General features: G+C 44.9%; 1 protein-coding gene across 1 annotated transcript in view; it reads right to left on the bottom strand.

Annotated features, from left to right (window-relative positions):
* Positions 1-2809: 2809 nt before the first annotated feature.
* clec16a (C-type lectin domain containing 16A) overlaps positions 2810-15137 on the bottom strand; it is a 57739-nt gene continuing 45411 nt past the window's right edge. Inside the window, 3 exon segments of the mRNA XM_035397281.1 lie at positions 2810-5486; positions 5488-5506; positions 12040-12189. Coding sequence (XP_035253172.1) covers positions 5141-5486; positions 5488-5506; positions 12040-12189 — 515 coding nt within the window. The 3' untranslated portion in view covers positions 2810-5140.

Here is a 15137-nt window from a genome sequence, read left to right as displayed (position 1 = left end):
GGTCGTTACGTAGGTTTTACAGTGCAGTTTTCTTTTTCACAGTTTGCAACTACAGCGCTATACTGTGTTTGTATTTACAGTAAAGTAATGGATATCCTGTCTCACATTACAGTAAATAAATCTACAGTAAGTTGCTATAATTTTTTTACTGGAAAGTTTTAACAGTGTCTGAATAGATCTATGTCTTCTTTTTATTATAAGACCGCATTACAGGCTAGTGTTGTCAGAAAGACAAAAAAAAAAAAAAAAAAAACTGAAGCTATTTGTTTGTTCATTACAAAGTTAAGCATTAATAAGCAGCATTTATAAAAATATGTTTCGTCTCCATCCCGGAAGCAGTACACCCATCCTTCTCTCCTGTGCAGATTGCTCAGTCTGTGAATCCGTGCTTGTATAAATTTGTTTTTTTGCCATTATGGCTTTACTGCACAATGCAAAATTCTTCAATGCACAAGGCAAAATGATTGTTGGGATGTCTAAAATCTCTCTGATATACACTACCTTTCCAAAAGTATGTGGACACCCCTTCTAGTTAGTGGTTTCACCTATTTCAGGCACACCCATTGCTAACAGGTGCATAAAATAAAGCATGCAGTCACGCAATCTCCATTGACAAACACTGGCAGTATAATGGGTCGTACTGAAGAGCTGTGACATTCTATGTGGCACTGTCATAGGATGCCACCTTTCCAACAAGTCAGTTTGTCAATTTCTGCCCTGGCTATAGCTTATTTTTATATTTTTTAAATGTAATCAGGTTGACTTTGGAGTGTTCCCAACTTTTGAAGTAGTGACATACTATTTACAAAATCCAAACCCTCTTCTCAGTGCCCTTGTTATCGCCGCCAAAATTGAACAAAGTTTTAATGTCAAAATTCTCTGATTTCGTAATCGCTTGCCGTTATGAAGTATGATAAAATACTTGGGGATTTCAATATCCAAATTGATAATCCTTCCAATCCCCTTGCTGCTGAATTTTTAAATCTTATAGAAAATTAAAACTTTATCCAACATGTCTCTGGGCCTACTCACAAGCTTGGGCACACATTAGGCTTGGTTTTGACCAACAGCCAGGCACTGAACTCACAAGTGATAAAAGATCTGCCGATCTCAGACCATCTAAGCATCACCTTTGATTTTGGCACCGAGGTGCCTGCACCTAATAACGATAAATTCACCTTTTGTTCTCCTCTACAAAAAAAAAGCGCATATTTGACGACCGTGATGCCTGTGCATTAGTGCAATGTATAAGGAAAAACAGAAGAGCAACTCTTCTTCAGGCAACTGAGAGTCACTGCAGGACGTGACTAGACTGTGTCAGCAAGAACAGTCCGTCGAAAACTACATAGAGATAGTATAGTACGGTTACAGTGCATAAACCCCTCATTACAAATATGAATGCACATTTGAGAGTTCAGTGGTGCAAAAACTAGGCACTGGTCTACAGAGATGTGGAAAAAAGTGATACGGTCAGATGAGTCATCCTTCACCATAATCTCGACAGGTGGGCGAGTGCATTTGTGGTGTACATTAAGAGAACATTGCAGGCCTGAATGCTCGACCCCAACAGTGAGGGGGTAATTTTCCAGGTTTGGTTTGGGTCTACTTAGAGGGAAGGGTCACTACAAGTGAATACAAATTTATTCTGAGTGATCACCTTCATCCTGTGATGAAACAATTTTATCCCAATGAAAGTGGTCTCTTTCATTTGATTAATCACACTCTGAAATGCATCTGGGATTCCTCTTTAGAGAACTGTGAGAATTTTTTGTCCTTTGTCTGAAAGATTGAAAATATTGGAGCCAACATCATTCAGTCTTCTTTTTCTGTCTTTGGCGTCCCCCACCAAAATGGTGACGTGCTGCACTCTTTTTAGCCCATTACAATTGATGATCTCAAGAGCACTGCAACTCAAATGAACCCTTCATCTAGTTTCCTAAACGTCATCGCTGCAAAACTCTTAAAAGATGTGTCGACAACAACTGGTCCCAACTTAGTCTCCATGATAAACAGTTCTCTCATGATGGTGTAAGTCCCAACTTATTTTAAATGTACAATCGTCCAGCCACTACAAAAGAAAGCAAGTCTAGACACTTCAGTACTTAATTAATATAGACCCATTTCAAAATTACCATTTGACTCCAAAATCTTGGAAAAATGACATCAATCTTATCATTTGAGGTTACTGACAGTCATATACGCTTTTTATCACCATGTTCGGATTGCTGTAATTCCTTTTATACCTGTTTAAGCCATAAAGCTATAGCCAGGCTCCAAATGGTACAAAATTCTGTAGCAAGGCTGTTAACGAGGACAAACCAAAGGTCACATATTACCACAATTTTAGCTTCCTTGCACTGGTTACCGATTGCATTCAGGATTGATTTAAAAATCTCACTACTTCTAAAGCTTTGCATGGTTTGGCACCTCTCGACACATCTGAGCTTTTACCTCCATTATGAAACCAAACACGCTGTGAGGTCATCCGACAAATCACGACCAAATGAACCCTTCATCCAGACTCCAGGCTGAAGACAATGAACAATTGTGCTTTCTGTCACGGCCCCTAGGCTCTGGAACTCCCTCCGGATATCAGAACAGCTGAGTCAGTGTGGTCTGATTCAGCGTGATCAGACTGAAGAGACATCTTTACAGGTTAGCTTTCAACGTCTTTTAATTTAATTTATTCCCTGTAGACACGTTACAGATTAGCTTTAATTTGTCTTCTAATTTATTCCCTTTTTCTGTAGATATTTTTTCCACTATCTGCCATTTTAAGGGTGCGACGAAGCTACGCAGATCAATAGAGTGAGAGTACAATAATTTATTGCAGTTTTGTAACAATGTTCATTTATCATTTATGAATAACTGATTAAAACCAGATGCAATTTACAGAACATAAAAACACACAGAACCACAAACTACCATTTCATTATTAGTATTATTATCACCACATTTTTTTTTAAGAAGGACATTATTTACAGAGTGGAAAATACTGCCACACCCAGAGTAGAGGTGGCTGAGTGTTGAGTATTGCTATCGTTTTTGCTCGTTAAACGCCAGTGTATGCAGAACTGTGCGACTGAGGGCTGTTCATGGGCTGAGCATTCCCTTCTCCTCAACAACACTCGGGGGCTTGTTAGATGCACATCCTTCAGCAAAAACCGATCCTAAGGAGCAACCCTTCACCATCAGTCTGGCAGCTGGTAGGTGCGGCTAGAACAGGGGTTGTTGTAATGGGTGGAGCAAAAACTCTTTTGAATCCTTTGAACCAATTAAAAGCGCGTTGTTCTCCACAGCAAAACTCATGATTGGCATAAATTAGCCATATAATGCAGCCCTGCCCATGAGTGGTTTCATGAATCCTCATACTCCCATAAATATTATTTAACCTTTGAGCGCTGCAGGGTTCCTGACTTTTGCTTTCATCTTAAATTCAGTGAAAGTCAGACCCAGTAATCCAGGTGAGGCGAGTGAGTGGTGTAATCAGCTGCATTAATGCATCAGATAAGTACTCAGTAACAACACAAACCAGCAGGCCCTGTGGCTCTCAAAGGGAAACAGTGAGTGAGTACGTTCAACATCAGCAAATCTGGACACACAGTGACTACCTTCAAACGGAGAGCTGTGTTTTGTTTTTGCACCGTGAGTAGAATGCGAAAAGTCAGTGTCCAAGTGTTTGCCAATGTGTGCTTTCAGTAGGCTGTAGCTTTTCTTGGGAAAATAAAATGCAGTCACATTGAAAGCATTATCATCTAAACAAACACGAAAGGCCTTTTGGTCAACGGTGAGCAGATTCAAATTAAAAAAACATTCCACTGACGGAGGCAGATGAAACTGAAACCAGAACCTGGGAGCACGCAAGTCTAGAGATAAGCGGGTTTTGGAGGAAAAACCACAGAGTGTTTATGGAAGTATGGGGAAAAATGCCTTTGATCTTCAGTCACGTCAGGGAGGCGAAAAAGCTTGTCGCTCTCTGAGGTGCACAGCGGAGAGCGACAGCTAAAAAGAGAGAGAGAAAAAAAAGATCTCCGCTTCCTGTTCTTCATTCCCCAGACTCAAGAGTTCCACATAACTCATATTTCTGTGGAAAGAGTCCCGCAGCAGACTCATTAGCTATCGGGGGAAAGGCGGATATCCGCTCCTGACAAAAAAAAACAAAAACAAAAAAAAAAACACATGGGTTTACTGCATACACATTTCTCGTTAGTTCAGATGAACGACTCACAAATCTCCAGTCAAGATACGGGTCACTATTCACAAAGGCCCCCTGGGATAGTTCTCTGAAAAAAGTTATCAAAACCAACCCAGGGCCTGGATTTCATTGGAAGTGTCCCAAAAAAAAAAAGTCAGTTTATAGCCAGAAATGTATACTGTGAAAGCGTCACTTCGGATGATCTGAACCACAAATACACATAGTGAAAAAGCCATGTTACCTGTGAATCCAAATGAACACCATCCCTGGGTTTTCCCCTCTTAAGAGAGCAACCCCTTGGGGCTGTTGTGACCTTTGACTTGCGCTAAAGTCGTACAAATCGCTTTAAGACCTGCATAAAGAGACTTCGGTACATTCATAGAGTGCGACTGGTAAAACCCAGCACAGCCCAGCCTCCATCGGCCATGTTTATTGTACAGAAACGCTCACGCTCACAGCTGTAGAAAAAAAGCACCGTGCTGGAAAGAAGAGACAGTGGCGCGAACCAATGCTGTGCTTTCACCTCTCGTTCACAGAAGATCAGAAAGGTTCATCTGATGCACATCCCAGAAAGAAAAACAACAAAAAAGGGAGGGGAACATGGGTGGTGACTCATGTCTAAAAGTTTAACACATCAAGTGACCCTTTCCCCCAGTTTATGTAAAAAAAAAAAAAAAAAAAGCATAAATTCAGTCCGGTAAATGAATAGACAGAAAATAAAGAAGGAAACAAGAGAAAGAAAGGACAAACTGAATTAAGCACAGACAGTGTGTGAGCCCAGCTTCAGTCACTCCTGTTTTTAGTATTTACACAACAGAAGTCTTTAGCCATGAGAGCTAAGGAAAGTGAGTGTGATGGGGGGGAACTCAGGGCCACACCCATAACTCACAGCATTGGGGGGGGGGGGGGAGGGGGGACTGAGTCCTCTTACGATGGACCTCCATTTTATTCCTCCGACTGCTGCTCCTGGCTGTCTGCTTCTGTAGGGGGAGGGGTGTGTGTGGCTGTGGGGGGCGTGTCCTCAGCGGGCCCCGCCCGGGGAAGCTCCTCCTCCCGGGAGGACTGTGTGCTGAAGCTGCGGAGGCGGGTGGGGTCGGCGGGGGGCAGCAGGGTCAGCGACTCCACGCTGAGGGTGTCGGCATTATCGTCCGAAAGGAGGGAGATGGTGGGCTGGGGGGTGGGGGTGAGGCTGGGGGCCAGGGCCAGGGGCGGGGTCACGGGAAGGGCAGTCTCAGCAGCGGGGGCGGAGTCCGCGGTGTCCCCCCCCTTGTTCCGCCTCGTTGGGGGTCCGGTCCAGGAATGCTGCATCGTCTGTTCCCATGGAAACAGCAGAGCGAAGGGGGAGAGGGAGGGAACAAACAACACAACAGGGGACGTCAAGTCACTTACTGACAAGGTGGACCACAAAACAATCTGCTTCTGCTAACTGAGCTACAGCTGGGCCAAGAATGTGGTTGGAGGCCCATTCCTGTCCCTGTGTCTCTAAACTACACAATGCCCTGAACAATGCATGCTTGTTCTGAGGATGCAGAACAGGTGCCTGAGGTATGTAATCTGATATCGTTTTGGAGAAGTACTTTAAGCACTGCGGTGCCTGAGTGGCACTCCTGAACAAAGCCGTGACTGTGACAGCCTCCCCGCCAGAGGAACCGAACAAGGAAGCCACTTTGTGAATTCTGGGGGAAAATGGGTCACGGAGGCAGCGGGAAAAGACAATATGGCTGACGAAACAATTCACTTTACAGGCGGTAACAGACCCAGGAGTAAGGCGGGGGGGTGTGAACACACATGAGAGCGATGGGAGCCAAAAACCTCTGGGGGGGGGGAGAAAAAAATACCAAAATTAAAAATAAGAAAATCATCAGCAGCAGCAAAAGCATCCACCGTATTATTAAATTAATTTTATGAAACAACATAAATGAACAAACAAATCACAATAGGATGAAAAGAAAATTAGGTCACAAAAAGAAAGAACATCCGAGGAACAAGGGATAAAAGTAATGGCAAGCAGATGAGGACGAAAGAAGAAAAAAAAAGATAAAATGGGAAAGACGGAGCGCAGGAGAGGAGACTTGGAAGGCAGGAAAACTATGTTTATTATTCTTTGGAAGGGAAAAATCACTGCAGAACGTTCTGGAAGGGATTTGGCCCCAAGTGGCAGATCTGTTTGCAATATCTTTGTTTAACTTTGACCAGCCTGATCATAGCACTAAATGAGCCAGTAAAATCTCTTTTCACAAAACCTGTTTAACAAAATCTCCATAAGAGGGAAAAAGAAACTTGGTATTTCTGATTGCTGTATCTTAGCAGTACCTTCATACAAGCTCAGCTGCGACTGATACAGGATACAGTGGCACTATTATGTGCATACTTAAATTACATTCATTTATACATTTTTTAATTAAAACATTTTTATTTGTAAATTTAAGTATGGCATATCTGTATCCATATATTAAATATTCAAATAAATAGAATGGCGATAATATTAAAATAAAAATAATTTGTACATTTTATTATATTTTGCAAAAGTCTATACTACGCAAGAATAGCCCCGCCTTCCATTCTGTTCGCTGGCTTCTTCAGGACGGGGGGGGGGGAGTTTGCAATGAGAGGGCGGTGCTGGGGTGGGAGGTGGAGTCAGGTTTGGGAGACAGCAGGAGTCAGAGCGGAGTGGTATGGTCGAGTTTGGGGGTGTGGGGCCTGGGTCAGCGATGAAGCGGGCGTGTTTTCGGAGGGGCTGGGGTTGGATTTGGGAGGGGGCGGGGCCCTGGTGCGGTGGGGACAGAGTGGACCTGCCTGGTCGGCCTGGGTCGCGGCTGCTCGGCGGTCTAAACCCAGCGTCCGCCGCGACTGTCGGCCTCGGACAGACTAAACCCCCTCCGTCTTCCTTTCCTGCCAGACCTGACTAGAGGAGAACAGAGGGACAGACCACAGGGCAAGGCTGAACAATGGAACACAGAGAGGAGGTGGGGGCACAGAGGGTGAAGAACAGCGCTCCATATTCATAGACCATCTCAGGGCAGGTTTCCCCTATTTCTGAGATGCTTTACAAATACAGGCCTGGGGTTACTGAGACAAGAAGGAAACGGACCGTGGCTGTATGCTCACCTTTCAGAGCCAAGCTGAAGCTAAGCAACCATTCACACAGCTGGATAAGAAAGCAAGAGATTCTTCAGACCTGGGGGAGTCATTTCACCAAGCAAGATAAAAGGATATCTGGGATAGGGTGAAACTTTAGTCAGCCAACCCTGTTCCTGGAGAGCCAGAGAGCTTTTCAGTTTTACAATTATTCCAATTGCGTAAGGGTTTTTCCTTTGTCCAAAACATCGAAACATTTGGCACTCCACAGACCAGGGTTATGCTCAGGGGGAGGGGGGGTCAATTCAAGAAATTAATAAAATTGAACTGATTAATTGAAAAATATTCAATGAGGGTTTTTGAATACATGAATTTCAATCATTTTTGTGAATCGACTAAATTAAAATGGAACTGACCCATACTGTGGAACTTTCCCCAGCTCTGGTTGAGACCGCAAGGTGAACTTTTTCAAACATACATTTCTATGCCCTCATGTTCCAATTCAAGTTTTGCTGCAATTTGTGGTCCAAGTGGACCTTGCTTTAATAACCCTGCAGGCGGTGTTTTATCCGGAATCGAACTTGGAGTGGGCTCTGCTGGGAAATATTTTAATTGAATTATTATTATTATTATTATTATTATTTTTAATAAGGCATCCGATTGCTCAAATGTGTTCTCAACACCACACCCGAAATCCAGTGCTAAGTCATGGGCGGCCTTGTCTGAGTCATGCAACATCAGTCTTTCCATACTGTCCAAACGAGCAGAGGAGGAGCTGGTGCCTGATGAGCTTCAGAGCGCAGTCAGCATTGGCCTGGCCAGTATTCCTTAACACACCATGGGGGGGGGGGGGGGGACCAACCCTGGAACAGTGACTTAACAGGATGAGCCACCCAGTATCCCCCTCACAAACTCAAATCTTTAAGCCCCACACAACCACACCTTCCAGAAAAGCCCTCGATGGAACAAACATAGAAAAGTTTTTTTTTTTTTTTCTTTCTAAGTTTTTTTCTTTCTTTCCATTCAAAGTGAAAAAAAGGGGGAAGAACAGACAGATGAGGTTAATCAGGATTCGCACAGTCATGTACAGAACCATCTGAACCCCCGCAACACTTCTTCATGTGAGGGGGGGGGGGAAGCACCAGAGAGCAGCGGTTCAGGAGCTTCCGTGTGTGTGCGTTCCTTTAAATCACACCTGACTGAATCCACTCCAAACCAAAAGGGCCCTTAACCTCCTTGGAGATCTGTCCCAGTCTGAGAAGGTATTTATATCCACCATATTAAGGGCAATTTCTCATTGGTTCCTTTTTTAAATCCGTCCAGACGCCGGATATGTGGAATAACCAGTAGCGACAGGAGCCGGTCGAGGCCAGAACGTTATCCGTTTGTTCAATAGGCTTTTGAAAAGCCCCCAGGGGGCAGGCTTGGTGAACTGGCCTTTCGCTACAAATACCACACACAGTGCTCCATCACCACATGAAACAAATAACCAAACACCGAAAATGTCCATATCTATCTCTATATCTCCTGGCATAAATCCTCTCTATATCGGCCTCTATCATTTATGCTAATTTGGCTAGGTCTCATGCAAAACAGATTCTATATCGCAATGGGACTGTCTGGTTAAATAAAGTGTAAAATAAATGAGTGTCTCAGGTGTGGGTAGGGAGCGACAGACTCATCTACCCATAATGCCATCCCAACGAATAATGGTATGCTACAGACTTTTTAAAAGTCTCAACCAACGCAGTGCGGGGAAGATCGAGCGTTCGTTTGCTTGCCAGATCTCAAACCGCCCATTTCTATTATTTCTGCATTTACCTACCATTTGAATAAATTGACGGACAGGTACAGAGCACTTTAGCAATTGCAGAGATGAATTCTGCACTGACAGAGATCAGAGAGTGCAGTCATGAGTACGTTGAGGGAATTTAAATTTATTTATTTATTTATTTATTTATTTATTTAAACTGCACTACCAGAAGAACAGAATTTACACCGATAAGCAGCAACATTCAGCCACATTCCCAGGGATCTGCAGGAGCGATTTTAGATTTTAATGACGTGAAATATTTTAAATATTTAGCTGACCCAGGTCATATATATATATATATATCAATCACAGAATGTGACAGAAATGGCAGATCTGTCAGCAGTAGCTTGGCTTTTGTAGCAGGGGCTGGTATATGGGCCTAAAGGGGGTTCTTGGTGTTTCCCCAAAGCAAGGCTAGCCATGCTCTGATTCTCAGTAGAGCAGGGGACGGATGTGGGAGTGTGTGACCTCACCCGAGGGGGTGGGGACCGGGGGGGCCGGGTCAGGTGTTGACTGTAATTACTCATCACGCCCAGCTGTTACTATACACAGAATCCGGAGGGCGCTTCGCGAGAAAGTGATCACTCAGAGTAACATGGAAGTCACAATGCACCGCTCACGCAGACAGGGCCTGCTGCAACAGACATTTACAGACTCCCTGAACACTTCACCACATTCACCCTTTTACTGCCCCTGCATCCAAGAGACATGCCAGAGCACACCGCACACTTCGGCAATCAAGCTTTTATATTATACAAGGAAAAATGACTTTAAATTATCCCCATTTATATTGTTCCATTTTGCTAATCTCAGGCACATGTTTATCCTAATATTATCATTGGCATTTGTTATTTGTCTTAAAGGTCTATCTTGTGTTCCAAATTAGTACTGCAAACACTGAAACAGTGCACCAGGCACTTGTCTAAACATGTCACTGTAAATTGTACATATAATGTTAACAACATAAACTGTAATGTCCCCATAAAACAAATGCACAAAAGAAAACTGGATGCAGCAGGAACCTGAATCTTTACGGAATTACTTTCCCACGCTAAACGCTGCAGTAGAACTGGAAGAGCAGTTGGCTTCTTGGACACAAATGCATCGCATTCTTTCATAAAACGCACAAGACTACACACATGACAGCAGGACCGGCGGTAGTCGTGAGGCGTGGCAGGTACTGCATACCGCAGCAACGTGGCCTGAAGTGCAGGGCAACTGACATACACTACGCACCGAACACACGGACGCACAAACATACACACAGGTGCACATACACACACACAACACACGCACAAACATACACACAGGTGCACATACACACACACAAAGCACATGCATGCACAAACATACACACAGGTGCACATACACACACACAACACACGCACAAACATACACACAGGTGCACATACACACACACGCACCAAACACACGCACGCACAAACATACACACAGGTGCACATACACACACACGCACCAAACACATGCACGCACGCACACACACACGCACGCACAAACATACACACAGGTGCACATACACACACACAACACAAAGCACACGCACGCACAAACATACACACAGGTGCACATACACACACACACACACACACACACACACACACACACACACAAAGCACATGCATGCACAAACATACACACAAGTGCACATACACACACACACACACAAAGCACACACGCGCACAAACATACACACAAGTGCACATACACACACACACACACAAAGCACACACACGCACAAACATACACACAGGTGCACATACACACACACACCAAACACACGCACGCACAAACATACACACAGGTGCACATACACACACACACCAAACACACGCACGCACAAACATACACACAAGTGCACATACACACAAACATACACACAGGTGCACATACACACACACACACACAAAGCACACACACGCACAAACATACACACAGGTGCACATACACACACACACACACACAAAGCACACACACGCACAAACATACACACAGGTGCACATACACACACACACCAAACACACGCACGCACAAACATACACACAGGTGCACATACGCACACACGCACCAAACACACGCACACACAAACATACACACAACTGCACATACACACAGACACGCGTGTGAACACACACGTCCCCACAAACATACACAGACAAACATAAACAGGCAGACATGCACAGACACAAACATGGCATGCACATACACATGCACTCATCACGTGCACAGGAACACAAACACACGTGCACACACATATACCAAACGCCCAGACACTTGCTCGCAAAGACACAATAGGGATAGTCATCATACAAGGAACACAGCAGTAAGCATGAAAGGCTGAGGATTGAGTCTTCTGACAGAAAACTGTTTCAGTCCAAAACAATTAAAAAATAATAAAATAAAAATATAGCTGTGGTGTGGGGCGGTGTGTTTGAGATGGTAGCTGAGGGGCAGAGTGTTTGGGATGGTAGCTGAGGGGCGGGGTGTTTGGGATGGTAGCTGAGGGGCGGGGTGTTTGGGATGGTAGCTGAGGGGCAGGGTGTTTGGGATGGTAGCTGAGGGGTGCTGGGCGGGGTGTTTGGGATGGTAGCTGAGGGGCAGGGTGTTTGGGATGGTAGCTGAGAGGCACGGTGTTTGGGATGGTAGCTGAGGGGCGAGGTGTTTGGGATGGTAGCTGAGAGGCACGGTGTTTGGGATGGTGTACCTGAGGGGTGCTGGGCGGGGTGTTTGGGATGGTAGCTGAGGGGCGGGGTGTTTGGGATGGTAGCTGAGGGGCAGGGTGCTTGGGATGGTAGCTGAGAGGCACGGTGTTTGGGATGGTAGCTGAGGGGCAGGGTGCTTGGGATGGTAGCTGAGAGGCACGGTGTTTGGGATGGTAGCTGAGGGGCGGGGTGTTTGGGATGGTAGCTGAGGGGCGGGGTGTTTTGGATGGTACCTGAGGGGCTCTGGGCGGAGGCGGTGCTGGGAGTGACCGAGTCGCAGCGGCCCGTGCTCCCGCTCCCACTGGCGCTGCCGCTGGAGGGCGGGGATGGCGAGGACAGGGGGGAGGGGCTGTGCTGGCTCACACACTGCGCCACCGCGAACCCTGGAAAGCACAGGCAGAACCACACCGCGTGTTCACAACCTCCCAGCAACCGTCCAGCAACCGCCCAGATACCATCCAACCACTCAGACACCTCCCTGCAATCACTCAGTACCCATCCTGCAACTACCCAGCAACCCCCCAGCAACCACACAGCAACCACCCAGATACCTCCCTGCAATCACTCAGTACCCATCCTGCAACTACCCAGCAACCCCCCAGCAACCACACAGCAACCACCCAGACACCTCCCTGCAATCACTCAGTACCCATCCTGCAACTACCCAGCAACCCCCCAGCAACCACACAGCAACCACCCAGACACCTCCCTGCAATCACTCAATACCCATCCTGCAACTACCCAGCAACCCCCCAGCAACCACACAGCAACCACCCAGATACCTCCCAGCAACCACACAGCAACCATGCAGCAGTTGAGTTGGAGAGTTGAGTATTTCTAAGCCATGTAAACTGGGTGATGATTATATGGTCAGGGAAAGAATGGCTATGCATATCAAAGGCCAAGCATGCCTCAACACTGAGGCTGCCATTGTACCAGCAGCAGCCAAAACACACCCCGTGCACGCCCCCCTGTTTCAGTCACAGTGAAACATGACGACAAGAACCACGAGTTTCCCCTTAATGGTTTGGCAGGTGTCCAAGGCATTTCTTAGAACCAGAATGGCGTCGTCTGAAAACTTGCTGCTGTAGAAAATTCCAGAAAAACAACCTGAAAGTTTCCAATTAGTCAGCTAGTTCCCCTTTCAGAAATACTCTCTGATATAGCAAAACCAGGTCCAAAAACCGCAGGTCACCACCAAAATGGGCGTAGAACCTGACCGCTCTGACAGAACAGCTGGTGCCACAGGTACTGAAAAGACGAGCACAACCACTAGCTGGTTTGCCCAGGCGATCCTCTTGGGCTGCCATAGCTCCCAAACTGGACCCACAGACTGTATGTTCATTAGGGATTTGTTGAGGGATTAGTGTTAGTTGGGTGCGGCACCTCTGGGTTTGCCTCTTAGGGCAGTTGGAAATGACAGATAGAAGCAGCTGTTTATTTCCAATGCTCAGTAACATACTTAAACCTAAGGGGGGGTGGGGGGTTAAGTCGTTATAAGGCCATCTGTTTCTGATCAGCCATGTACCTTCTTTTTTCTCTTAATTTTCCCAGGCCAAGAAGCAAAGTTTAGATGTTTCTGGGACATGTTATTCAAGCACTACTCCTGGAATCAAGGTTCCTAGACCCTGGAGAGCTGCAGGGAGTGCTGGTTTTTGTTGTCACACCACACGTAATAAATCAAACCAGTCAATTCCTTATCCCACATTATCCCAATGACAACCTTCTCCACAGCCCAACAGAACTGCAGCATTAAAAAAAACAAACAATCAATCATCAAATGACCTAGAGCAGGGGTGGCCAACCCCGGTCCTGGGGAGCCGCAGGGTCTGCTGGTTTTTGTTTTCACCATAAATACAACAACCACTTAGACAAAGGAAACAGGTGTGGTGAGTTAACTGTGTAATCAACTGCTTTAACTGATCAATTAAGTGCTGAGTAAAAACAAAAACCAGCAGACCCTGCAGCTCTCCAGGACCTGGGTTGGCCACCCCTGACCTAGAGTATTTTGGGACCAATTTGCAAAAAACCTCAACAGACATTTTTATTTTTCTTTATTTCTATTTTGCTCACAAGGTTGAGATATTTCTATCTTAAATCTGCACGTTGCCATTTAAGACCACTTCTCGTGTCTGAAGAAATTAGCTTGTCCTGTCCTGACCTGCCCCCTCATTCCCCCTCTGAGGCATATTCCAGAGAACCAATTGTTAACACATCCTACCAGTGTGTACACAGCTAAAGTCAAACAAAGGCCTACACCCTCCATTAAATTAAACATCTATTAAGAGAAAATATGTGCAGTTTCTTCTGGCGAAAAACGATCTTGTGTTTGACTGATGCGGTTAATGGCTTTAAAAAAGAAAAGAAAAAAAGGATTGTAACAATTGCTGCCTCTGCAAGGTTCTCAAACTGGGTTTCAACTTGAGGCTGAGGTTAGTGCCTAGAAGCACGCCCCCCCACCATTTCTGTCCCAATGCCAGAAGTCCATAACCCTGATCTCGGAGAGCTGCAGCATGTGCTTGTTTTTGTTATTGGTACACTTACTTTGTGCAATCAACTGTTTTAGTGGATCAGTAACAGACACTCAGCTCTGAACTGGCTGCTACTTTTAAGCTGAAGAGAAAAACCAGCAGACTGTGGCTCTCCAGGACCAGGACTACAGATCCCTGCTCTTAGGATTAAACTGTAAATAAGCAAACTGAATATAGAATAACTTCATTTTTTTTTTTCTCAGGGGGAACTTCAAGAATGTCAATGTAGATGAGCGATAACAATTAATGACAGCAGAATATTCATTGTTCAGTTGTAATTTCATAACTTCAGTTTTATGAAACTTGAAAAAGAAGCAGGATGAAAGAAGATAATCTGATCAAAACAAATTTTGCTAGCTAGAGTGACATCTGGTCTAGATCATTGCCCATTGTAATCTTGAAAAAAAAAAATTGACCACAGAATAACGTTTATGGAACACAGTACATTTTTCCTCAACCTTTGTTTCCCTTTTAGTGTACATGAACATAATTTTGGTACACTGAAAGCAATTTATTTTACAAAAAATTACGTATCTCAATGGACGTCAGACACGTTGAATGTAGGTTTAATTTGGTGAGTCACAGAAAATTATTCACTCATTGATCACTCAAAGGTTAATTTGTCAAATGCTACGTACTAATGACAGTCAAGGAAGGCAATTTGCTTAAATGTCGTTAAGCTTCATCTTACAAAAAAAAGTTTCAGAATTCTTTTTTGATTTTCTGCCATGAGCCAAGTACTCATTAACAGCATACCAGAAGACAGTTTCTGATTACTTGTGGCGATACTATAGACTGAG

Source organism: Anguilla anguilla, chromosome 17 (assembly GCF_013347855.1).
Source record: "Anguilla anguilla isolate fAngAng1 chromosome 17, fAngAng1.pri, whole genome shotgun sequence".
Taxonomy (NCBI): Eukaryota; Metazoa; Chordata; class Actinopteri; order Anguilliformes; family Anguillidae; genus Anguilla; species Anguilla anguilla.
This window is presented reverse-complemented; position numbering and strand designations above follow the sequence as displayed.